Raw genomic sequence first — 27,564 nt, 5'->3', positions numbered from 1 at the left:
AACCCCAAGACACTTTTGAAGCAAGGCACAGTCAACACAAACAACGGCAAGTGTCCTGCTTGGGAAGCTGACCACTGTAACAGCCAAAACACCAAAAGATTCTAGCAGACAACAAGTGCTGTGTGATTCTGAGCAAGTCACTTGACCGAGTCTTGGTTTCCTCATATGTAAAGAGCAAAAACTGTTGCAATGACCCAATATGATAAAGTACATGACCCATTCAGTAGCTGGTTCCAGTCCAGCTCTCTGCTGTGGCCTGGGAAGGCAGTAGAGGATGGCCCAAGTGCTTGGGCCCTGCACCCGCATGGGAGACCAGGAGAAGCACCTGGCTCCTGGCTTCGGATCAGCACAGCACCGGCCGTAGAGGCCATTTGGGGGGTGAACCAATGGAAGGAAGACCTTTCTCTGTCTCTCTAACTCTGCCTGTCCAAAAAAAAAAAAAAAAAAAAAGCAGCACTGGAGAATCAGAATCAGAAGTTAATGTGGGATCATCTTGCCCCTGCTAAGCCTATCTCCTTCACAGTCCTGCCTCGTGGCATCCCACACGACCAGCCACAGGGCAGCCTTAGGAGCCAGGTCAGATCATCAAAGGTGAGAGAGGCACAGATAGCAACTATGGAAAACACAGTCAGTGTATATGGGCAATACAAACAAAAGCAAGTTCCACCAGAGCTGGTTCTGTGGCCTCACCTCACTGCCTGCTCTTGAGCGCTGCATCTTAACTTAAAACACAGAAACTCCAGAATTCACAAACACGCTATGAAACTTGAAGAAAATGCAATTTCATCCCTACACCACTAGACAGAGTAAATTATTAGCGAAGGCATCATTTTCCGGATCTACAAGGGCAAGGTTTCATGAGGCCATGTGGACATGCAGAGGTAAAGCTGGGCTCAATCATGAGGCTTAATATGCAAACCTTGGGTGGTGATGGAAACGGACCTGATTCCCTGTTTGTGACACTAAGTAAACTGGGAAGGGTGTGAGTGGGTGCCGCTGCAGCAAGGAGTGGCAGGCACTGCTGTTAGAAGGGAAGGGGCCTCCACCCACCAGGGCACTGGCTTCCATTCTGTCTTCTGAAACCACGTCCTAGTACTCTCTCGCACTGTCCTGCCAGGTCGGGACGTTCGGGCGGCTGGGGAGCACAGGAAGTTACACGGCGACGTTCTGCCTTCTGCATCGTTGGCTGCAGTTCTTCTCTTATTCAAGCTCATGCAGACAGTTAAAGCCCAAAGCCTTCCGTTAACAATGAATGGCTTAACGGCTGATGGATAAGGGTAGAGACGGGAGCCAATCAAGGCGCCTGAAGGTGGGAGCTTCCGGAAGTGATTGTATGGGATTAGGAAGGCAGGGTGGAGCCATGATCGAGTCAGGGTGGATTATAAGGGGAGACCACCGTGGAGACGGAGGCAGAGGCAGCACTCCCCGGGGTCTCTACTCCTCCCGCCTCCCCAGTGCCTCAACCCGTGGGGCTGCCCGATCCCAGACTGTGAACTTCCAAACCGTAAGCTGAAATCAATCTTCCCTCCTAAGCTGCTCTTCTTGGGTATTTTAAAGCAGCAGCTAACACGGGCAGGTATGCCCAAACTCCTTGGGTCAGTTTTTAAATGTGAATTGATCAAATTAACAGGATTTTTTTTTTCTTGAGTTTACCTCTGCCCACCCACCCCAAGAAGATGTTTTGCCCAGCAAACGACATAAGTGCTTGGAGGACTCGTCTGGCAGTTCGGACCAGAAGCACAGCTTGAGGAGGGGTCCCCAAGGAGGAGAGATGGACTTGTACTGACCATGGCCAGGCTGCACGACAGTGACAACACGGATCCCTCCCTCAGCCTGCACGGAGAATCTTCACCCCAAGCCTGCATGCACACTCTTAAGGAACCTGCAAAGCCCATGGCAGAGACTCGGCCAGCGAGGGGATCGCAGAATCCTCAGTGCAGAAACACCCGCCTACCAGCACATCAATGTCCTCCGTGCCACTGAGATGCAGAGAGGAAAAACAAAAAAGGAACTAACGCAGATGTCCAACAGTAGGGGTTTGGGTAAATGCATCCAGTGCACCTCAGTACTACGTAGTCACGAAAACTATGTTCATGTGCAAAAAATAATGACAGGTGGGGCCAGCACTGTGGCATAGGTTAATCCTCCGCCTGCAGTGCTGGCAATCCCATATGGGCGCCAGGTTCTAGTCCCGGTTGCTCCTCTTCCAGTCCAGCTCTCTGCTATGGCCTGGGAAATCAGTGGAAGATGGCCCGAGTGCTTGGGCTCCTGCACCCACATGGGAGACCAGGAGAAGCACCTGGCTCCTGGCTTCGGATCAGCACAGTTCCAGCCCTTGCAGCCATTTGGGGAGTGAACCAACGGAATGAAGACCTTTCTCTCTCTCTCTCTCACTCTCTCTCTTGCTCTCTCATTGTCTGTAACTCTACCTCTCAAATAAATCTTAAAAAAAAAATAATAATGACAGGTTGGAAAAATGACAACAGTGGTGAACATTGGATGGCGAGATTAATTCTTTTTGACAATTAAAATGGATTTTTAAAAAGATGTATTTATCTATTTATTATTTGGAAGGGGGATGAGAGATAGAGAGAGAATATGAACAAGAATCTTCCACTCTCTGGTTTACTCTCCCAACAATAGTTGGGGCTGGGCCAGGCTAAAGCCAGGAGCTTCATCCAGGTCTCCCACATGGGTGCCAGAGACTCACGTACTTGGACCATCATCCGCTGCCTCCCAGGTGCATGAGCAGGAAGCTGGATCAGAAGCGGAGATGGGGGCTGGCATTGTAGTGTGGCAGGTAAAGCCACTGCCTTCAACACCAGCATCCCATGTGGACATGGGTTCAAGACCTGGCTGCTCCACTTCTGACCCAGCTCCCTGAAAATGTGCCTGGGAAAACAGAAGATAGCCCGAGTGCCAGGGCCCCTGCCACCCATGTGGGAGAGAACTTTTCTCGGTCTCTTCCTTTCTCTGTGTAACTATTTCAAATAAATAATTTTTTTTTTGACAGGCAGAGTGGACAGAGAGAGAGAGACAGAGAGAAAGGTCTTCCTTTTGCTGTTGGTTCACCCTCCAATGGCCGCCGCGGTAGCGCGCTGCGACCTGTGCACCGCGCTGTTCCGATGGCAGGAGCCAGGTGCTTATCCTGGTCTCCCATGGAGTGCAGAGCCCAAGCACTTGGGCCATCCTCCACTGCACTCCCTGGCCACAGCAGAGAGCTGGCCTGGAAGAGGGGCAACCGGGACAGGATCGGTGCCCCGACCGGGACTAGAACCCGGTGTGCCGGTGCCGCAAGGCGGAGGATTAGCCTGTTGAGCCACGGCGCCGGCCTATTTCAAATAAATAAATCTTTAAAATAAAATAAAAAGCAACAGCATCCAGGATGGGACTCACTCGCAGGCACTGTCATGGAGCACAGATGCCCTCGCAGCTGTTTAACCTGCTGTGCCACAACAGCCACCCCCACATGGAGTAGGGAAGGTAACCTTCCAGCATCATGAGAACGATGGCCCCATTCCTGCATCCCTCTCAAACACCTCCATCAGGACTGTCACCAGGAAGTGCGGCATAGCCTACAGGCAGGACTTTGCGTCTCCTGCTCATAGGAATCTTCATCTTCTCTCCTCTCCATCTCCCTCCTCACTGCTCCTAGCGACACGCTGACTCCCTCTCTGTTCACTCTCATCCCCGTTCCAACTCCTGAAAGCAAATTCTTCGTGACCAAACAACCATCGACAAATAAGGAAACGGGGACGCCCACAGGGCAATGGTCCGCACCTCCGTGTCTGCCCGCCATGGTTAAGGGGACATAAAGACCTCAGAGAGCTGGCCAGTCCCTGCCACTGTGCGAGGACACGGCTAGAAGGTCCTGGTTTGCAAGCCAGGACGTGGGTCTTTCCCCGCCACTGCCGCTCTGGTGCCAGACCTGCCAGCCTCCAGAACCGTGTGGCGTCTGTGCTGGTTACAAGCCACTCAGAATACGGCGCTGTGTCACAGCAGCCCAAGAATGGGCCACAACACACGCACCCACGAATCTGGGGTGAGCCGAAGAGTTCCCACTGAGGACAAGTGACAAGGCAGGAAGAGGCCCCAGCATCATTCTTGATCAACAGCTGGGCCTTGCACGGGTGCCCACACTCTTGGAGAGAAGCAGGTTGGCTGAATGTGATCAAGGCCTCAAAACAGTGTTGACAGAAAAGAAACATCGCGCACCTGAACATCTTGCTTGCTGAATAAGCAACCGGGCACACACCTGGCCTGCCCCAGGTTCGAGCCCCTGAAGCTCACACTTGCACCCGAGGCTTCAGAGCATCGCTGGTGCATAGCCCCTTCCCTGACAGTGGGGACAACAGCTGGAGCAGAGGGAAGCCAGGGTGACGCCAGAGCCAAGAGCCCTGCAGGGAAATCAGGAAAACAGGTCCACCTGGTCACCTCTCAGCTCCAGGCAGCTGCACCCCAAGGCCAATTCGAGGCCTCCTTTCCCTCCTCAAACCACGTGCAGTCTGAGATGACACAAATGTCCGTCATCAAGAAGAACAGCAATGGGGACCAGCACCGTGGCTCACTTGGTTAATCCTCTGCCTGTGGCACCAGCATCCCATATGGGTGCTGGGTTCTAGTCCCGGCTGTTCCTCTTCCAGTCCAGCTCTCTGCTGTGGCCCGGGAGCGCAGTGGAGGATGGCCCAAGTGCTTGGGTCCCTGCACCTGTGTGGGAGACCAGGAAGAAGCACCTGGCTCCTGGCTTCGGATCGGCTCAGAGCCGGCCGTAGCGGCCATTTGGGGAAGGAACCTTTCTCTGTCTCTCTCACTGTCTATAACTCTACCTGTCAAATAAATTTTAAAAAAGAGCAGTGAGGTAGCTGACTGGCTTCCCAAAAACGACTTTCTTCTTTCCACAGAGCAAACCTCCCCTGCCACGTTCATGACATCACGACGCGCTGCGGCAGGACCGGACAGGCTGGGCTTTCCCTTGCAATACTCCCTTTCTGATGCTAGGAGCCTCCTCACTCCAAGCAAGAGACACACTCCTTAACTGCACAGATAAATGCAATAGGAAGAAAGCAATCCAGCTTTTCATTCTACCCCATCTGCCCAAACCCATCCAAATCAAAAAAAGGCAATTGGCCTTTCTGCAGGGTGGGCTCATGACCGCCGTCCACTTACACCTTCAATCTCATTGATTCCCTTTTATTTCAAAATCTCAGCATCTGGCCTGTTGATGAGGCCGGAAATACAGACACGCTACACACAGCTCTCCTAACAAGCCAGGCTGCTCTTGCCTGTATGCAAAGAATTTCATCCGAGATATTCCAAACCTAGGGGATCGCCAACCTTAAGACTGCTGGAAATTACCATCAGGGGAAAGTCAAGTTCAGACTCCACTAAAAAAAAAAAAAACACATTAACTCATCTGCAAAGTGCATTTTAAAGCACATTACATTTTACAGCCTCATTTCATGCAAATTGCATAAAAAGGAATATCGAAGTCTTTTTCCCTCAAAGAGGCTCTGATGATTAGCGATGACAGTTCTCCAAGATGAAAGGTTCTTTCCCCTCACACACTAATGATACAGATGCTTGAGAGCACCCAGCAAAAGCCTTACCCAGAGCCAATTATTCAACAGCGCCGGTTCTGCCACTAACACCCTGCTTCTCAGGCGTGGGCTGGGGCCGTGTAGCTGCAGTCTTTCCCTTCATCGTGGGGGCTCTTCCATTCTGTGCTCACCGGCTACACCCCTTCTCCCAGCAAATTATCCCCCATCAGACCCCACGGCCCCTCCCCCCAGGCCATGCAGGTTGACACGCAGTGGAGGGTCCCACACAGCAGGTGGGGTTCACAGTCAATGCTGCTGTCCTAAGACCACCACCATGAGCCTTGTAGCCCTGTCCACCAGGCCACACACTATCCTCTCGCTCTGGTCACACCCACCCAACCACGTTCTACATGCCCCTCTTCCCCTCTGTTGTGAAGTGGGCATGGCAGTGTCTCTTTCCTACTGCCCTGGGGACTAAACAAGACAGACCGTGTGAGTCCGACTCGGAGAGAATGCTCAGAATTGCCTTTTTTTGACAGGCAGAGTGGACAGTGAGTGAGAGAGACAGAGAAAGGTCTTCCTTTGCCATTGGTTCACCCTCCAATGGCCGCTGCGGCCGGCGCACCGTGCTGATCCGAAGCCAGGAACCAGGTGCTTCTCCTGGTCTCCCATGCGGATGCAGGGCCCAAGGACCTGGGCCATTCTCCACTGCCTTCCCGGGCCATAGAGAGCTGGCCTGGAAGAGGGGCAACCGGGATAGAATCCGGCGCCCCGACCGGAACTAGAACCCGGGGTGCCGGCACCACAGGCAGAGGATTAGCCTAATGAGCTGGCACTGACCAGAATTGCTTTTCACAGTTCGCATCATTCCTGGTGCCTCCCCAAGCCCTGCACACAGCCTACTCCCAACCCTCGTTAGCCTCTGTGGCTCAGGAACTGGGCCTCTCCCTGCAACTGCACCAGTGGCCTGGGTCTCTCATCTAATAGAACCAGCTTTCTGGCCAATTCTGAGGCCACACCCCAGAATCCCCTGCTGCTGTGCCCACCAGACTGGACACCTAGGGTCCCAGTTGTGGCCCAAACCCTAACCCAGAATTGCCAAATGCCTGTGGTTAACAACAAACAATAGTTATGTGTCAAGTGCCATTACCCACATAAAACCACCTAATTAACTCCCAATCCTGTGAGGGGTCTCATTAGTGAGGCACAAATCCTCTAAGTAACTCCCGAAAGCACGCAAGGATTCACACCCAGGGAGTTGGGCTCCCTTTGAACTCAATCTGTGTGCTGAATTCCCCAGGCAAACACAGGTGCCTCTCCCTGGGGCAAGACACAGCTCCCCCGCAAGGAGGGGCCCTGGCTGGCCACACTTGAGCTCGCTCTCCTCCACCACCCCGCAAGCCGGCCCCAGCAAGTCAATCAGTTCAAAGGCAGGCAGAGCTGCCCCAGGCCCTCAGCTCTGCAAAGGAACAGCACACCTCGCCCTGCCCCAGAACCTCTGGATTCCTGCCTCACCCAGCCCAGATTCATGGGAGAAAAAAAATGGAGCCCACGCTCCTGAAACCCCAAATGCCCTTAGGAATGGCCTAAAAGGCATTTGGGGATTCCCAGCTCCAGCACCGGATCCCACTTCCTAGCAATGCAGACCCTGGGAGGCAGCATCCTGGCTCAAGTAGCTAGGTTCCTGCCACCTCCGTGGAGGAGACCCGGATTGACCTCCTGGCTCCTGACTTTGGCTGGGCCGACTCCCGGCCACTGCAGGCACTTGGGGGAGTGAACCAGCAGGTGGGAGTATGCGTGTTCTCTCAATCTCTGTGTCTCTCCCTAACGAAGAGAGAGAACCGATCTTCAAGCTAAGGCATAGAGACCTTTTAAAATTTCTGCCCATCCATGATTAATGTGTACAAATTTCTCCTGCCTTACATTACAGGACATCTATAACGTGGAGATTTACACGCTAGAAAAACTAAGAGATACCATCCTCAGGGGTGCACCTCATCTTGTCATTTTAGCACCAGGAGTTTGCAGATTCCCGATCTGACACCGCTTTTCCCGTGGGTTGCTTTCCACAATGGGGCTCTGCTGCCCCCTGGTGGTGCCGCCTCATCCTCCTGCTCGGAGCAGCTTTTCTGCATTGACCGGACAGTCCCAGAGCGAAAGTGAATTTCATTACCAATCTTCAGAGCCGCAGGTGCAGCGTGCATTCATACACTCAAAGGCTCCTCCAGAGCCAGCCTTGCTTATCAGAGCCTCCAGCGGGCACCTTTCCCCCCTCCCAGCCCTTCCCTCCCTGGGCTCTCTGAAGTGACAAGGAACCCTTTCACTCTAATAGAGTACCTTCTCGCTCAACCCTCCCCTCTTAAGCCCCTCTTGCCCACAGAGGCAAGCACCCCACAGGCACCCTCGGCATTGTGGGAACGTCCTGGCTTTCTTCACCTGTGGCTGACCGAGCAGTTTTCCTCTCCTAGGCTGACTTTTCTGTGAATGTTCTCAGACCAGACAGACAGACAGCAATTTGCCTTCCCAAGTCCCTTGCTGCCGCCTTGGAAGGGGTTAAGAGGAGGGGGGTAAGACAAAAGGGGACCCAGAGTCTCCACACCCAGCCCTATAGGAAGTCCCTTTTCTTCCACAGGCTGAGACTTAAGGGGATGACAGCCGTGGCTAAGGATTTAGGGGACCAATCATCTCAGAGCAACCTTGTCAGTGTGGACAGTCACAGGACCCTAACCAGAGACCTCTGATACTCCTGCTAGCCCTAAAGGGTGCCATTTGAAAGGAGAAGAGAATTTTTTAAAACTCCATTTCGCAGCATAATAAAGCACAAATCCCTTTTGGATAAGAATGAGTTGGGAGAAGAATTTGACCCTCCGATAGATTTAACTGTTTCCATGAAAATGACTATCTGTCCTCAGAGGAGGAGAGGGCTGTTTGATCTGAAAGCTGTCGGCTGGAAAACCGGGAAGAGCTCAGTCCTCACAAGGGCTAGAAGATGGCAGGAGAGATGAAGTGTGGAGGGCCTAACCCACCCCAGGCCCGCTCTTCTGCCGAATGACAAGTTCAGCTGCCGTCACTAAGCCACCCCCGTCTTCGACACAGGAATTTCAAACAATTTCAAACACATTCCTGAAGTCACTCCATGACAACAGAATTACCCCATGGAACCCCGAGTGAGATCAGAGAAACCACACACTCACACACACCTGTCCAGAACATCCATCTCTCTATGGAAGGAATGTTCTATGCGTTCCCTGGCAGTGTGAGCATTATGCTATTGTTGGCATGCAAAAATATACTGCTGAATCCAATACATACCCTGGTGGGTTTTTAAGACAAAGTAAGGCGTTTCTAGAATGTTCCTTCTTTTCAAAGGCACAGCTTGTATGTCGTACCCCAGGAAGGTGCAATACTGCTGCAGGCCCCGCACTCTGAGTGACGGTTGTGTGTGTGCAAGGGTGTGTGTGTACATGTGTGTGCGTGTGTGTGAAGTTCTACACAGGGGAAAAGTGAAGTGGAGCCACAGAGGCAGCTTCCTGTGCGTTCCAGACAAGGATGCCGTCAGCAAAAGGCAAGCAGGGCCCTGAAAACGCACCACTACCTTCACATTTCCTGTTACTCCGCTGTTTCTCATCCAGGCCAACCAAACACTCCCTGGGTCACAGCATGGCTTGTGGACAGTGAGGCAAAGAGAGCATTTTCTAAACAACAGTATAGATGGTTTGTCGTCCTCCTTTTGCAAGGAATACCATCACAATTGCATTCTTTCTTCCCTGGGCCTTCACTGCAGAGGGCGTGAACTCCCGAATCCCTTGTACGCTCTGGCCTTTAACCCTGGTTGCTGCAGTCCACGGAAAAGCAGAGCGGGGGGCCCTGGCGCTACCATAGGAGCATCCTTCCAAGTGCACAGAAACACAGACTGCAAAAAATCTATACACAGATGTCAACAAAATTTGGCAGCAAAATGGTCTTTTAATTCCATTTTCCATGAACTTTTTGAAGTCCACGCATATATGAGACAGGTCAGTCTTCATTGTGCAGACTGATTTCCCCAAAATACCCCCACTACTACATAAAAGCTCCAGGTAACAAATCATAAATCCGCAGGGACAAGGACAGAGGCCGACTCTCTGGACCACCAGCGCCCAGCCCACTCTACCTGTTGGATGAACTCCGGGAAGCTGAGGATGGGCCCATTGTGGAAGATGGGGTAGTAGAAGACGTAGGCCAGCATCCAGGGCAAGGAGTAGGAGGCCCGAGCCACGGGCAGCTGCTGCCAGCCAAACTCGAGGCTGAAGCTGGTGTAGCACAGGCAGCGGACGGTCAGGGTGAACTGCAGCAAGTAGAACTCGCTTTCTGTCTCGTACCATCTTCTCTGCAAAACCAAAAGCAAAGAGCAGCCTCTGAGTGGCATGCAGTCCCACCACAGGTGCCCGCCAGCACGGCCACCTCTCTGAGAGGCCCAGGGATCCCTGGGAAGGGGCTGTCTTCCTGGAGTAGAGCAGTTATACGAACCAATGAACATCAAGTAAGTCCCAGTGGAAATCAAAGCAAGCGATTAGCGAGCGGTAGAAACAGCATCTCCAACATCATCATCCACTTAGCACCAGGCCTGATGCAGCGAAATGAAGGTTCCCCTGGATACACATCTATCGGATGCATCCAGGGGATAGCACGGAGCTCGGCTACAGCCGATGGATACCCTGACAGCTCCTGCAACACTTCTAATGACAAAGAGGCACTTAGAAGTGTCACATGGACTCCGTCTCTGAAGCATTTTTCATTTTGCTCTTTGGTTATTAATTTGGCTCCATGTTAGTTGAGTACCATTTGCCAAAGAAACTTCACAGGCAAAAGATAGTCTCGTCCCTGCCCCGGATGTGTTTAAATCCTCTCACAGAAGGTAGGTGTGTAAAAGTGCAACCACAATCCAACACAAAACCAGAAATAACACGCATGGGACGTAAGGAAATATGATAGAGTGCCAGTGCAGGAGGGAGCAAAATTATTGATCAATTTATAATCCTTGTATTTTTCTATAGTTACCATGTCTGCTGCAATAGGTATATATTGTTTTTTTAACAACAACAACCAAAAAAACCACAATCTACGGAAATATATACAAGATACAGAACTGGGTCAAAGGAGGACAGAGTGAATTTGATGCAAAGGCCTCTTGAGACTGTACACAGAACACTGCACAGATTCTCCACTTCACATCCGGGACACCAACAGCCCCCAAAGGGGAAGAGGATGCTCAGACCAGGAGAATCCTGTGTGCCCGCCTAAGCTGCTCTCTGAGCATCTGTCCCCATTCAGCAACATTGTTCAAGCTACCAAAAAATATCCATGACAAGTGAACACTTATCCACCACTAACAACCATAACTGCCAACCATCCTTGAAGAAATGCTGAATGCAGTTAGACTTGCTTTTGAACACCTGCCAGGTCCCCAGAAGGTTAGGTGAGAACGTATTTTCATGGCAAATCCATAACTAGGCACACTGGTTTAAATGACCATCTGGCTGACCACTCTGAGACATTAATTATCTTTAGTCAACACAGGGCTGCTACCTTATGGTCTCTCATAAGTCCAGATTTTTGGCATCTGTGCTCAAAGTATCAGCCCCAGTCCCTTGGCGAGAAGATAGAAAAAATTAAGATAGCTGAACAATAGCAAGACATACTGGAAGATTTATTTTTAAAGATTAATTAATGTATTTATTTGAAAGGCAGAGTTACAGAGACAGAGGGAGAGACAGAGATCTTCCATCTGCTGGTTCACTCCCCAAGTATGTACAATGGCTAGAGCTGGGCTGGTCCGAAGCCAGAGATTCTTCCAAGTCTCCCATGTGGGTGCAGGGGCCCAGGCACATGGGCCATCTTCCACTACTTTCCCAGGCCATTAGTAGGGAGCTGGATCAGAAATGGAGCAGCTGGGTCTTGAACCGGAGACCATATGGGGATGCTGGCATCACAGGCTGAAGCTTTACCCACTATGTCACAATTCCAGCCCTGGAACTTTCAAAATTCTCTAATTTTCACTACGTCACTGAACACAGACTAGCTCTTTCAATGCTTGGACCAGCCTCATGAGGAAGCAAGAGCAGCTAGGCCACTGTTTTCCAATTGTGGAAATCAAAGTCAAGTGGCTGCCTCCAGCCCCAAGAGCTGAGGAGACAGCTAATAGCAAAGACCAGAGCCCAGGCCGCCCGACTCCTCTTTCCCATCACACTGATAAGTGTGGCCACCCAAATCCATGAACAGGCTGAGACGGCACCCTGCAGGTCTACATCACGTATCAAAGTACATGGCCTCAGGTGCTAACTCTGCTTCTGACTCCTGCTTCTTGCTGATGCACACCCTGGGAGGTAGCAAGTCATGCTCAAGTGCCTGGGTCCCTGCCACCATGTGAAAGGCCCAGCCTGGGTTTCAGGCTCCTGGCTTTAGCGTGGCCCAGCCCTAGCTTGTACAGGCATCTAGGAGAGAACCAAAGGATGGAAACTCTGTCTCTTTGCCTTTCAAGTGAAAATAAATTTTTATAATAAAATAAAAAGCAAAGACAACACCGGAGTGCTATCCCCACAGTGACTAAGGAAAAGAATTTCAAAAATATCCCAAGATGGTCTGTGTGTGGAATGTTCATAGGGTGATAAGAAATAAAGAGCCAAAGAGAACCGAGCCTTGTCAGACGCTCACTACTCAGAGAGCCACCAGGTCTTACTAACTGGGACACAGAGGTCACCACTGTCATGTGGAGCTTTGGGAGACACACCACACACCTGCCTAAAGGAAAACTGCTAGACCAATTGAACTTAGTAGACTGAGCAAAGAACATAGCAAAGCAAAACAAAACACGATTGGCAAATGGGACAGGTTCTGAGATCTCCTGCCAATAATACAGACAACATTTAAAGAAAACCAGAGAGAAGATCTAGAAAACATAATTGGTGACAGCCCAGTCAACCCGTCAGCTACTGCCTCACTGGTTCACTGTTTGCAGATCAATTAGTCAACTGGCTACAGGCCCTCCTCAGCCAACCAAGGCTCAGTCACTAGGATTCAATCCTGTATTGACTTGGTCTGATGGGCCCGGTGCACTTGCCTAGTCCAAGTCATCCACCCCTTCCTCTAATTCCACATAGTATCCATACATCGGCTTTACTGCCAGCCCTGGGCAAATCCTGCCCTCCACTGCTCGGGAACCAGGCCCTTCTCCTCAGACTTTACATCTTAGTCTATGACACCAGATGCGTGGATGACTTCATCAGGCCAAGCAGCGTGTGTCTGTCACATCATGAGCGTGAACACGAAACCTCGGCTCACGCAGAGCCCAGCACCAATGAAGCAGCCCGCTGCCACCCTCAGACCTCATCTGAGGACTCACAGAAAGAGAACCCAACCCAAGCGGCACTGGATTGGAGCCTCTCCTATTTTTATTAAATATTTATTTGAAAGAGTGACAGAGAGAAAGAGAGATCTTCCACTCACTGGTTCACTCCCCAAATGCCTGCAATGGTCGGGGCTGGTGCAGGCTGATGCTAGGAGTCTGGAACTCCATCCTGGTCCCCCACATGGGTGGCAGGAGTCCAGGTGCTTAGGCCATCATTCACGGCGCTCCCAGGCACACCAGCAGGGAGCTGGATGGGAAGTAGAGAAGCTGGGACTCAAACTAGCACGCCTATGGGGGATGCCAGCATCCCAAGTGGAGGCTTAACCTGCTGTGCTGCAGTGCTGGCCCCAGGAGCGCAGTTTCACAGGCAGAGGACAGCTTCTGAAACCGAGGATTAATAATCAGGTGGACAGGTAGGGGAGGCTGGTTCAAAGAAACCAGACCAGAATGGGTAACGGGAAAGGGAAGTAGATTAGCCAACTCTCCCAATAGCTCCTGTGAGCCCATTCAGGTAGAGTCTGAGAACAGGCTCTGGAAGAAAGAGACGGAGGTGGGAACAGGGTGGTCCTGCCTCGAGCCCCCAACTCCAGAGGTTGCCGAAATCTCCAGGCTGATCTCAAAGCTGAACGGCTCTAATACCTGCAACCCCAGGCCACACTCCCAGAGCTGGGGCCCTCGATTCCCATTTTTCTTGCCATGCACTTTGAGCCCAGAGGAAAACTGCCTCCTGGGAATGGTTGAGAACTCCACACAAGCCAACCTCCACTGCCCTGAAACCCCAGAGCTGACTGCTTCCCTGACAGCTGCCTTGGACAAGCCTGAATCTCCCCCTTGAAAGTATAAACACACATTCAACACCTAGGCAAGACAGGGACACCACGCAGACAGCCGAGTGGTGCCCTTGACCATGATCTTGGTTTGTAGGGCTAAGTCCCTCAAGATACAAAAGATAAAAACAAACAGCCAGGAGCCATCCACCCCAAGGAGGTCACATGCTGCCCAGGAGGTGATCAGAGAATGCACAACAGGAACTAGAAAACAGGTGCAGGGGCTGGCACCATGGCACAGGTTAATCTTCTGCCTGTGGCACCAGCATTCCATGTGGGCGCCGGTTCTAGTCCCAGCTGCTCCTCTTCCAATCCAGATCTCTGCTATGGCCTGGGAAAGCAGTAAAAGATGGCTCAAGTCCTTGGGCTCCTGCACCCACGCGGGATACTGGGAAGAGGCACCTGGCTCCTGGCTTCCGATGGGCACAGCTCCGGCTGTTGTGGTCATTTGGGGAGTGGACCAGCAGAGGGAGGACTTTTCTCTGTTTCTTCCTCTCACTGTAACTCTACTTCTCAAATAAAATCTTTAAAAGAAAGAAAACAGGTGCAAGTAGAGTCCACGGATGGGTGCCGACGCCTAAACTCAGGATCAAATCTGGTATCCACTCACAAAAACGCACTGTTCCTGCGACTAAGGGGGAAAAAAATTAAAGCTAAGGAGGTCAATGCCTGTAAAACAGAATTTTACCAATGCAAACAAAAGCCATGCCAAAGTGGGATCTGGGCACAAGACTCTCCTCCACTGGCACAGACAACAGAGGAGCAGCCGGGTCTATCAGGATGCCTTTGGGTTTACAAACAGGGAAATGCAGTCGGTGCCCTTGGGGGCAAAGCACAGTGCTTCCAATCTCCAAATTCAGAGTCTGAGTGTGGCACGTGACCAGATCCTCTTCATCAACTGTGAAAAAAAACACCTACTTCACGTACTGCAGGACCATCAGGGGCATCAGACAAGGCAAGGAATGTGTGGGTTCCCTGAGGATCATGGGGTACTCTTTAAAGATTTTTATTCCATGCCTAGGGGAGTATGTGTTTCTTTTCCTTTGTTCCTGATTTTCTGGCCCTGTGATATCTGGCACCCTCCATGCTTGCCCCAGTGGAGAGAAAAGTGTTCAGGGGCTGCCCTAGGCAACATCCAGGGCTTGTGATACAGATACGAAAGATGGCATATTTCACAGCAGCGTTCATATGCATCAACCCGTTGTGGCCACTAGGGGGTGCCCCTTCGAGAGCCTAATTTTCTCATGTCTGAACCCAACAGAAGCCACTGGGATCAGGGTAAAGCCCCCCATGGTGGGGGGCTGGGGCCTTTTTCCCAAGGATAAGAGAGACACATACCTTAACTTCCTCCACACCTTGCAACCTCAGTGTGGAGAGCAGGAGGAGGGAACAGAGCCAGGACAGGAGCAACGACCGGAACTGGGCCACGCAGAAGGAGATGATGGTGTGGAGAAAAACCATGGCCACACCTGGGGCCCCCAGCACGCACCAGCAGGCCCACATTCCATAGACCATCAGAATCCAGGGTCTGTGCTGCAGTCAGGGAGGGGCCCAGCGAGATGGAGAGAGACAAAGGGAGGAAAAGGGAGAGAAGTGAGTCCATACGCATAAGAACAAGTTTTCCTAGCCCAACAGCAAAATGCTGTTCTCATGGCCCTGGAAATTTAACACAACACAGACAAATGGGATCCAGAGGGAGTTTCCATAGTAAGCCTTGGGATTCCATCACATTCACCCAGCAGCAAGTAACCATTTTCCCAACTTCAACCAGAGCCACCCAACCAGTGGGTCCCAACAATGAGGGACACAGCCGACATTCCAACAGACACTATGGAAACCAGAAGACAGCTGGAAGAGCTGCCAGCCTGGACTCTGGCTGTATACACTCTGCTTCCGTACACATTTCTTAGTAGTCCCGAGAAAATGAGGCTATCCAGGAACAAAGGCTTTCTGAAGTCTGAGCTAGAGACTTGAAATTAAGAATCAAGTTACATTTTTAGCAGATTATTTACAGTCAAATTTATATTATGAAAACACTGTATCTTACCTGCTTTATATGATAGAGATCTTTTGCATAGTCCATATAATTAGTGCATTTATTTTCATTTTAGGAAAACCAGAATATTTTCTATTTAATTACCAATTATTATATTAAATAGTGAAATAAATCAATGAAATTAACATGTCTTTGCTTTTAAAATGTATCTTGGTCATATCTGAGAAATCCTTATTTAAAAACTGCAGTTAGAGCCGGTGCTGTGGCGTAGCGGTTGAGGCCGCTGCCTGCAGTGCCCAGCATCCCATATGGGCACTGGTTCTACTCCTGGATGCTCCTCTTCCGATCCAGCTCTCTGCTAAGGCCTGGGGAAGCAGTGGAAGATGGCCCAAGTGCTTGGGCCCCTGCACCCATGTGGGAGACCTGGAGGAGGCTCCTGGCTTCAGGTGCAGCTCTGGCTGTTGCAGCCAATTAGAGAGTGGACCAGCAGATGGAGGACCTCTCTCTGCCTTGCCTCTCTGTGTAACTCTTTCAAATAAATAAATCTTAATTTTAAAAAAGATTTTTAAAAAAACTGCAATTGTGAGGACAGGGGTGGGGAGCATTGTAGCACAATGCATCAAGTCACCATGGAGGTACCCTCATCCCATAGCAAAGTGCCTGGGGTCAAGTCCCACCTCCACTTCTGATCCAGCTTCCTGCTACTGTGCCTAGGAGGCAGCATATGATGGCCCAAGTGCATGGGTTTCTTCTACCCAATTAGGAGACCCAAATGCAGTTCCTGGTCCCGGCTCTGGCCTGGTCCAGCCTCAGTTGTTGCCGGTATTTGGGGAGTGAACCAGTGGAAGGAAGATCAATACCTTCTCCCCACTTCTCTCTGCCTTTCAAACAAATAACACTTTTGAAAAATAAGTTAAAGCCACAATATTGTTAAAAGACTGAAGCTTTGGCATCAAACTGCCTAACTTCAAATGCTGGCGTCCCACTAAGAAGCTGTGTGACCTCAAGCAAGTTAATTAATCTCTCTATGCCTCAGTTTCTTCATACATAAAACTTGAGGATAGTAGCTATTTCATGAGGTTGTTGTGAGGATAAATAAGTTCATGCACGTAAAAGGCTTACAGCAGCGTCTGCAAACCACAAGGCGCATGCTGTGAACACTAGCTGTTACCCTTATGGGGAAACCTGCTGTTTACTGGATATTCCTTTTAAAATGTGGTCCACTAGGAACACCAGGAGCTGCAAAGTAGGGATCACCTGGATTTGGATCTTCTGGTGAAACCAACAAGACTTCTTTCAAGGAAAGACGGCTGTGGGGTGGGAGTGGTGAATTTATCCTCAGATGCTAACTCTTCCAAAACATTGCCCAGTCCTCTTCTTTCCCAAACCGAAACCCTAGTCCAAGAAAACATTCTAACTGTGAGACTAGGTCAACGACTTTTAAGTTCCGAGAAAACCAGGAAAATGTGAAGCTCATTTAATGTTTTTCCATCCGACTATCCACAGAGAACAGCCACATAAATTTGCTTCAAACTTTCCCCAACTCAGTCACTCCTGGCAGAGCCCAATCAAAAAGAACAAGGTCTCCAAAGACGACTTCAAGAGGCAATTTTAACAAATGGAAAAAAAAAAAAAAAAAAGCGAGTTCTTTTTCAGCGTGACCTACAGCATTTAACATTGGAATTCTTTTCCATGCTTGCATGGCCATGGACGTATACATAGTGACGTTTTTATTAAGCGTTATTCGATCCTTTTGGAAAAAGCCTGTTTTCTGGGATCATTTTGGGAACATGCCATAGCCTGCGGCTGCTTCTACTTGGAAAAGGCTGAAAGAACCTTCAGGAAATACTTACTGGTGCTCTGTAAATCTCATCTACTTGAGAGACGCTCTGATGAATTTCACAGCGGTCTCAGAAGCTACCTTGAGGGCAGATAAATTTCTCCCACAGTCTCACCACCACTGTCTCCCTTCAGTCAGACAGGACAGGCAGCCAACACCAGGCGCTGTTCTAAGACACCACGAAAAGATGCCCCCATCCCCCTCGTGTTCTCTGCTAGCCTTACCAGTAGCCACTCACTGTCCGTGGTCAGTACAGGCAAGCGCTCCCTATGGACCAGGGAGGGAAAAGACAAGATGTAGAGAGTGCAATAATGATCACTCACACAGAACTGCTATACAGGCCAGAACCCTGCTACAATACTGGCAATACAATATTGCTAGGAGCCAGTGGCCTCTCCCATTAATAATCCCTTTATGATTACCTATTAATTTATTATTTTCACTTACCTTCTGGACAATCTGCCTTTTTCCAAGCTATAGAAATGTCACTGGAATCCTGCTATGGCTTGAATATGGTATTTTTTAATTTGAAAGGCAGAGTAATAAAGGGGGAGAGAGACAGAGAGATAGGAAGCAGAGAGGGAGGGAGGAAGAGAGGAGGAGGGAGGGAGGGAGAGAGAGTCTTCCATCTGCTGGTTCACTCCCCAAATGGTCACAATGGCCAGGATTGGGCCAGGCCGAAGCTAAGAGCTTCCTCTGGGTCTCCCACGTGTGTGCAGGGACCCAAGCAGTTGGGCCATCCTCCATTGCTTCCCCATGTGCATTAGTAAGGAGCTGAACCGGAAGTGAAGCAGCTGGGACTCAAAGCGGCGCCCATGTAGGGATCGGAGAAGGGAGAGGCCACTCAGACACACACCTAACACACGTCCACGCCCTGCCCAGCACTGCCTCAGGACCCTGCAAGCATGAAGCCGTCACCAGATGAGGTCCCTAGACCTTGCACCTCTAGAATCGTGAACCAAAAAACCCTCTTCTTCATAAAGTAGCCTGACTCAATATTTCACTGTAGTCACACACAAAAAATGGTCGAATACAAATCCCATCTTTAAAATATTAAAATCCTAATCACAGCCTGCCATGCCCTGTTTTCCAACACAGCAAGGCAGTTCCCACAGTGGATGCAACCCTTGGGCATGCCTGCCCCGATCACCATCCTGGAACAGGAAGCAGGAGAGAGGGGTCTGGGAACGGCAGAGCGGCACTGCCTGGCAGGGCAAGCAACATCACGGATGCTCTGAGCTTTGCACAGCGTTTCAAAGATCTGTCTCCTGGACAAAGGCTGTCCAGCTGCCCCGCCCCACCTACTTCCACTCCGAGTGTGCTAACGGGTTTATCAGACATCTAACTCTTAACTGAAACAGCTTCAATGTCAGTATTGAGCCTCTGGTATCAACTAGGCCAAAGCTTTTTTTTTAACTTTTCAAAAGAAACAGCATGGGTCACGTTTTATCTCAAAATAGCACTGACTCATCCATCAGTTAAAGGGCTTTTTTTTCCCCCAAGTTCACATGGTGATCGACAGATACAGGACATACATGCAAATAGTTAGGATGTGTGTGACATACTCTATGCTCAGGTTTTTAAAGCTCACCTGGAGTCAAAAATCGCCCAATTCATTTAAGAGTTTCAATGATACTTATGATTGGGAGTTAGTGATCACTTGCTAAGAAGGCACAAAGAATCATACTGATCAAGTCAAATGCACAAATAAAACCCAACCTTAATTTAATGCTGGGCTGCAACAATTCTAATACAGAAATTTAAATTCTAATCAGGTACAATGTCTATGCAACCAATGCTTTTTCATGTTGAGAGAGTTGAGACTCACCTGCAGTTATAACAAATCAGGTCCCTGGAGACTTGATCCAGTTTCTCCCAGTGCTAACATTTTATAAAACCATAGTTTAGTTAGGATACTAACATGTCTACAATTCACTAAACTTATTCCAATTTCAATTTTACTGGTACTCATTTGCGTTTATGAATGTATGTTCAGTTCTATACATTTTAATCACATGGTGTAGGTTCAGAATCCACAACACAGGCAGAATGGTTCCATCACAAGGTGATGCCTTTACCCCCACCCCCTATCCCTAACTTTGGCAACCAATCTTTCTCCACGATCCTTTTCAGTCCTAAGTAGTTTTCCGTGGTAGGGAGGCCTAACAGTTTGCGGAAGCCTGTAGCTTTTGAAGGACACCTAGGCTGTTTTTAGTACGGGGATACTGCAAATCAAACTGATACATTCATGTGCAGGTTTTATGTAGATTTTCCCTTCGCTGGTGTACATGCCAACAGCACACGTTCCACTCGGTAACAAGTGGCCCATGCTACAGAGTCCCCGTACCACTGTACGCTCCCCAGGCAAGAGATGAGTGTTCCACTTTACCCATACCTTACCAGCATACAAAGCCATTCCTGGGATGTTCTGGATCATTCTGGCACGTGTGAGGTAACTCATGGTCCTTATCTAAGTTTACAATGGTCTTATATCTGGGAACTTAAAAAAGTTCATGGCAAAGTGCGATTAAAGGGAGTTTACTTTGGTGCAAAAACATTGCAATCCGTGTGTTGTTTTTTCCTAGTGCGTATTTGTCATGGAATGTGTGAAGACCCCTCAGACTGGGTATCCAAATGAAAGGGTATTTCCGTACCAGGGAAGAGAAAGCCAAAGTGAGAAATCTATGGCTTTGCTGATGAGACACAGTGCTCACTGCTCCAGAACCGATTAGGTGGACGTCCTTTCCCCGCCGCCCTCGCTGCTCCCTGCATTGACATCAAACCCACTTCTCAAAATGGGCTACGACTTTCTACTCCATAGCCTCCCCTGGTGCATTGAAATCCTGTCTTCCTCCTATTACAATGCAGGGCGCCCTAAATCTAGCACGGCCTCCAGCATACTTCAAGCGTTCAATGACTACAGATGGGTAGTCTGGGGGCAGGTGGATGTAGGAGTCGCAGGATTTAACCAGGCTTAATCCCCAAGTAGTAGTACAAAATTAGTATCAATATTTTGGGCTTTCAGTTCCACTAGTGTGAAAACTTAGTCTTCCAACTTCCCGTTGCCCACAAGATTCCTATAAACCAAGGCTGCTCTGCCAGTGCAGAGAGAAGGGAGTCATTTCACATTGTCGAGTGCCTGCTCTGCACTCACAGGGGCATCTCGGAGCTCTACTGGTGTTGTGGAGAGTCCATCCCAGTGAGCAACCCAGAGGCATGAACCTATTGAAGCGGACATCTGTCATAAAACCTGCCACCCATTACCCCACCCTGTGACGTCTCCTGGGGCACGGAGACTGAGCTGGCCCATCAAGACCCCTACGCAAAGACTAGGGGACCTACCCTGTTTCGAAATCCATATAAAGGAAAGATCTTCCCAAAGTTGGTCGGAAATGCACGTTAGCTTTTTGTTGTAAAGATTTTATTTGACAGGTAGAGTTACAGAAAGTGAGAGGGGGAAGACAGAGAGAAAGGTCTTCCTTCTGTAGGTTCACTCCCTAAATGGCTGCCACGGCCAGAGCTGCACAGATCTGAAGTCAGGAGCTTCTTCTAGGTCTCCCACGTGGGTTCAGGGGCCCAACGACTTGGGCCATCTTCTACTGCTTTCCCAGACCATAGCAGAGAGCTGGACAGGAAGAGGAGCAGCCAGGACTAGAACTGGTGCTCAAATGGGACACTGGCGCCACAGCACCAGCCCCACACATTAGCTTTTAATTCCGTGTTTCCATGAACTTTTTGAAGCCCTCTCACATCCTTTCTACCATGTTCATGGAGAGCCAGAACACAGGAAAAACTGGGGGACGGTGCCCCTTCTCGCACCATCTCTGCTTCTCTTCTCCGTCAGCTCATTCTGTGCCATGGGCACCGAGGGATAATAGGATGTGCCCGAGTGACTTCCCTCCTTAGCTCACCTCTGTAGGGAACAGCTAAAGTGCCTTAGGACTCCTGTTAGCCAGAGACTCTGCTGTGTATTCTCTGTACATCTGCCAATAAACCACTGAGGGCAGCACTGACAAAGGAAGCCAATCAATAAGTTATGCATAATGCATCGCATACTACAGAGTCAATACTGCCAAAACACACATATGTACACAGGAGGATGCTTCAAAAAATTAGTGGAAAATGGAATTAAAAGAAGTTCGTTTTGATGCAGAAACCATTTCATGACTGTGCATTCCGGGGTCTCCATAAAATTCATGGAGGGGCAGGTGCGCAGCCTCACAGCTAATAGACTGATGACCCATTTTGGAGTACTTGGGTTTGACACCCAGATCTGGCTCCTGACCCAGGTTGACCAGTGCTGGGAGGCAGCAGCAGTGGCTCGAGTGACTGGATCCTTGGCACCCACGTGGAGACCTGGATTGCGTTCCTGGCTCCTGGCTCCAGTCTACTCCTGTCCTGGACACCGCAGGCATCTGAGGAGTGCTCTGGTCAATGGCAATGCTCTCTCTCCCAAATCATCATTTAAGTGAATGAAAACATGTATTATGAAAAAGTTATGCATGGATCCTGCAATGTTTTATACCTAAACAAATGCATCTTTTAGTTCCATTTTCCCATGAACTTTCGGGAGTCGCCTTTTATAATCTCCCCAAACAGAGGAAAAGCCATCCCAGTAAACCGCTGCGTTCAGCTGGCTTTCCCTAGGAGAGAGGCTGGGGCGTAAACACAACTGCGTGGATGCCGGTCAGGGGCAAAGATTCCACCGCTGCTGCCCCTGGCCTCCAGGAGCTGGGCCATCCATCATCTCCACACCAGGGGACTGGACTGTCCAGCCGCTGTGCCCCCTGCACGTCCCCGCCAGGCCAGTGCAAATCCTGTGGCTCAGAGGCACGCTCCAAGGCCAACAGCAGGACCCACCCTTGGCCACCACACCAGGTCAGTCTTCTCAGCAAGTTCACGCTGGAGTATTTTTAGGCCGAGAACACCACGTCTCAGGTAATGGAGAAAAGGGGCAGCTGTCTGAGCAGCCACCACACCATCCAATCATAACAAACCCACAGCAGGGGCGTGGGGAAGTGACTCATGCTCCAGTCTCGCCAAAGCCCAAAGAGAGGGCCTCCCCCAGGGGAAAGGCTTTCAGCCTTGGCCAAGCCGGGTGGAAAGTTTTATTACTGGTCACGGCGAAAAGAAAAAATAAATTTTAAAAAACCGCAAGAAACAAAAGGTCAGACTTTTGAAATTCACCTGCCTCGCTCTTGGAAGCAGGGCGAGCTGGCTGAGAAAAAGCTGAGATTAGAGACCACAAGGAGACAGGAAGCCTGCCGGGCTCCCAGGTTTAGGGGCAAGAACTGCTCCAGCCTGGGCTGTGCCCCAAAGAGCGAGGAACGCCAGACAAGCACAGCCCACGTCTCCCGCCTTCAAAAAGGACCACAAGACAATTGCCCGCTGACCACCGGCCATCTGGGATGCCCAGTGCAGCAGGGGAAAACCTGCAGCTAATGAGGCCAGCACTGTGGTTCCTGGGTAGCCAGGGCCCGGCCACAGACACAGCCCTGCCCACCAGCTGTCTCACAAACCTAACCTGTGACAGCCATGCACCGAGGGGACGGCTCAGGGCTCCCTGCCTCATTCCAAGAAAAATTCAAAGAAACCGCCTCCCAGCACTGGGTAAGGCAGGCTGTGTGGAGCGAGAGGCCCACCTGTCCCCGTGGGCAGGAAACAAGGAGCTGGAGTGGGTGAACTCCCTTTTCTCCACGCCCCAGCTCACAAACCACCTCCTTCAGGCTACCCAGTGTGACCGTGGGAAGCAGAGGTTCACCCAAGTGCTCTTGTCTGAACACTGCCTGCTCAGAGGAGCAGCCCGAACGCAAAGGCACAAGCACAAACACAGAGAACCAGTACCTTGAGAGAGGTCGATCTCGGCGGGTGGCAGGTGCAGGGGGGGGAAGCTGGAGGTGAGGGAGCACCCTGTCAGGAAGAGGCTGTTGATCATGCCTGCTCTGGGGGGGCCTACTTCCTCCAGGGGGCTGAGTGGGGGTGATGGGCTGCTGGGGGAGGGAGCAAGGCAATCCTACCCTTCAGACACGCACACAGCACACAAACCTAACTGCGGAATTAAAATTTCAGACAACTAGGGAATATCTAAATGTTATCTAAATGTTCCAGTGGTGGGTGGGGGGAATACTTAAAAAAAAAAAAAGATTTAGAAATCAAATCATAAGGAACAAGGACAAGAGGGCAAGGCAAGGGAGACCACCAGACAGGGTCACACTGGTCCCGATGCTCAGGGCACAGAGTGAAGAGGAGGAAAATGCAGCGTGGCCAGAGCAGCCCCAGGTTTCCTCCTGCCCATCACTTCGTTCTCTTTCCCTCTTTAGTAAGAAGTCTATCAACCAACCACTGGGGCTGCAACCGTGATGCAGCAGGCTAGGCCACCGCTCGAGACGCCAGCATCCCGTATCAGAGTGCTGGTTCAAGTCCTGGCTGCCCCACTTCTAATCCAGCTTCCTACTAGTGTGCCCGGGAAACCAGCAGCAAATGGCTCAAGTGCTCAGATGCCTGCCGCCCATGTTGGAAACCAGGGTGGAGCTCCTGGCCAGACTATTGTGGCCATTTGGGAAATAAACAAGCAGACAAGCAGATGGAAGAGTATTCTCTACCTTGCAAGTAAGAAAAAAAATATGTATATATACATACATATCAACTATCAGACACAGAAATGAATATTTATAAAGCTTGAAGGGTTGGGGACATGCTATGGCATAGAAGGCTAAGCCTCTGCCTACAGTGCTCACATCCCATATGGGCGGCAGTTCAAGTTCTGGCTGTTCCACTGCCAATCCAGCTCCCTGCTAACATGCCTGGTAAACAGTGGAGGGTGACCCAAGTGCTTAGGCCCCTGCACCCACGTGAGACCTAGAAGCTCCTGGCTTCAGGTTGGCTCAGCTTCAGTCATTGCAGCCATTTGGGGAGTGAACCAGCAGACAGATCTGTCTCTCCTCTCTATCTCTGCCTTTGAAATAAATCTTAAATAGTTTGGGAGCCAGCACTGTGGCATAGTAGGTTAAGCCTCCACCTGTGGTGCTGGTACCCCATATGGGAACCAGTTAGAATCCCAGCTGCTCCAGTTCCAATATGGCTCACTTCTGACAGTCTGGGAAGGCAGTGGACGATGGCCCATGTTCTCAGGCCCCTGCACCCATGTGGGAGAACTGGAATAAACTCCTGGCCTCGGATCAGCACAGCTCTCCCGTTGCAGCCATTTGGGGAGTGAACCAGTCAATGGAAGATCTCTGCCTCTCAAGTCTTTAACAAAAAAAGTTTGATGGGTATAAAGAATAATGAAATAGCACCTGCACATATTACTATCAGCTTCAGAGAGACAATCAGGGGGTGTTTCAGATTTGAAAGGCTGAGTGACAGTGAGGAAAAAACAAGAAAAAGAGATCTCCCATCTGTTGGTCACTTTCCCAGTGCCCACAACAGCCAGGGTTGGACCAGGCTGAAGTCAGAAGCTCGACATTCCATGCAGGTCTCCCCATGGCTGGGAGCACCCGAGCCATCATCTTTTGCCTCCCAGGTGCATCAGCAGGAAGCAGGATGAGCACAGTGGAGAAGCCAGGAATCGGATATGGAATACAGGCAATCCAAGCAGTGGCTCAACCACTTACTAGGTGCCACACTGATTTCCCTCGCACACTTGAGCTTTCTACCCATGGAATCACATCCGAAATAGAACTCGCTCTCCTAGCTCAATGTCATGAACCCGAAATTCATCCGTGTTCACAATTATGCTGTAATTCAGTATATTTCATGAAGTAAATTCACTACTGCTTTTCCATTTCCCCATCACGGACAGGTGGGTTGCTTCTGGCTCTCCATTATTACAAACATCACTGCAATGAATGCCTTGGCTCGTGTCCCGGTTGGCAGAAGAGATCCTCCAGGGATTGGGTCAGGATTAGCACTGGAAGCTATGGGGTGGGTACCTCTGTGGCTTTAGCAGGTCACATGCTACAAAGCAGCCGTACCAATGCAGGTTTACACTGTGAGAGTTCAGGCGGCCAATTCGAGACTAGCATCATGGAACTTTTGCTTTTGCCAGACTAGGAAGTATGACCTCATGTCTCACTGTAACTTTAAGATGCACTTGCTTGATGACTACCAAAGTTGAACATTTTCTCCAAGGTATTTTGGTCATGTGTGTTTCCTCTTCGGCAAGCGCCTCCTCGTATTTTGCACCATGTTGAGTGATTAGTCTTTTTTCCTGTGAGAGTTCTGAATAAGTTCCATGTACTCATCACTTGTCAGCTTGCAAATAACTTCTCAGTGTCTTGCCTTTTCACTTTGTTGTATCTTTGGGTGAACATGAGTTTTTAATTTTAATGTGGCTAAATGTACCACTTTCTTTTATAATTTGTACTTTTTGCATATCGTATAAGGAAACTTTCTCCAGGCAGCATGGTAACGTAGCTCCCTGCTAATGTACCTGGGAAAGCAGCCGAAGACAGCCCAAGTGCTTGGGCCCTTGCACCCATGAGGGAGACCCAGAAGAAGCTTCTTGCTTTGGCATGGCCTAGCCCAGCCGTTGTAGCAATCTGGAGAGTGAACCAGCAGATGGAAGACTCCTCTGTATGTCTCTCCCTCTCTAACTCTGCCTTTCAAATAAATATTTTAAAAAATTCTATCTCTACTCCAACATCAAGAGATTTTCTCCTGTATCATGGTTTCAAAAATTATGCTTTGAAAATTATATGATATCAGGTATTTCTTTTTAATATGGCTAAATAATTTTATCAGCATTGTTGATTGAATATTTCATCTTTCTCACCCAAATCTGAAAGGCCAGCATTGTCATGAGTCAAAGTGCTATCTATGTGTAATTATTTGCTATATTCTGTATAACAATCTTAATTATGTCTTTGTAATAATCATAATGTCCTGATTTGGTGTGAATTTTATGCTATCTTCATTAAATGAATTACAGAACATTGATTCTCTTTTCTGAAAAAGCCTAGGATTGATTCAAAATTTTTGCATGTTTTTGGCAGAAATTTATTTATTAGACTAGTGTAGTTGTTTACTAGATTTTTAACTTTTCTATGATTCAGTCTTTCTATCTCTTCATGAGACTATTTTATTATCTCTTCTAAAAACTTGGTTGCTCTGCCAAAGTTTTCAAAACTATAACCACATAGTTGTGTATAATATCCTCTGGGCTATTTTAGCCTTGTAACGTCTATAGTTATGTCTACTTGTCCATTCCTAACGTTATTTGTGCATTTGTTTTTCTCTGCTCAATCTTGCCATTGGTTATCTCACTAACTTCTGCTCTTCTCTGCTCTTTCCTTCACTGTTCTCTGTTCTAGCTTATGCTGTAAGCTAAGCTCATTAATTTCACCCTTTGTTCATTTTAATACGAATATGCAGGGTTATTGTCTCAAGTTGTACTCTAGCTGCTTCCTACATGTTTTATGTGCTTTTTCTATTTATAAGTATTTTTAAATCTCTAGGAAGTTTTCTATGACCCAAGTTATTCAGAAGTATGCTTTCTTTCTGTACTTTTAGATGCATCAGAATTTTCAGGCCATCTCCTTTCCAACTTAATTGCACCGAGATCAGAAAAAATGCTTACATATCATAAACCTTCTGAAATTTGTTCAAAATTAGCTTATGGTTCAGCATGTGTCAATCTATATAAATATTCTTCGTGTTGTTACACAGAACACAGGTTCACCAGTTGTTGAATGCAACACATTTCCTTATACTGCATGGAGATACATTCTTTACATTATGCTCACTGACACTATTCTTTATTGAGTGTTCTCCATGATGGATCAGTTATTGATGGAGTTATATTAAAGTCTCTCGCTACAATCATAGATTTATCTATCAGCTTCATGGTTCTGACCACCTCTCACTGTATATCTTGAAGCACATTTAGAATCATAATATCTTCTGAGAAATAAACATCTCATTAAACAGCTCTCCGTGTCAGTAGGAGTGCTCTTTGGCAGCTGGTAATAAAATCGCCT

The 27,564-nt window shown here is 49.2% G+C and overlaps 1 protein-coding gene across 5 annotated transcripts in view; it reads right to left on the bottom strand.

Moving 5' to 3' along the window:
- HHAT (hedgehog acyltransferase) overlaps nt 1–27,564 on the bottom strand; it is a 310,399-nt gene that overhangs the window by 225,996 nt on the left and 56,839 nt on the right. For all 5 annotated transcript variants that reach the window (XM_062211312.1, XM_062211314.1, XM_062211315.1 and 2 more), the window contains 2 exons: nt 15,090–15,284; nt 9,691–9,906 (listed from right to left, as the gene is read on the bottom strand). In XM_062211312.1, coding sequence (XP_062067296.1) covers nt 9,691–9,906; nt 15,090–15,284 — 411 coding nt within the window. The remainder of the gene's footprint in view (nt 1–9,690; nt 9,907–15,089; nt 15,285–27,564) is intronic.

The sequence above is a fragment of the Lepus europaeus genome, chromosome 14, assembly GCF_033115175.1.
Source record: "Lepus europaeus isolate LE1 chromosome 14, mLepTim1.pri, whole genome shotgun sequence".
Lineage (NCBI taxonomy): Eukaryota > Metazoa > Chordata > Mammalia > Lagomorpha > Leporidae > Lepus > Lepus europaeus.
This window is presented reverse-complemented; position numbering and strand designations above follow the sequence as displayed.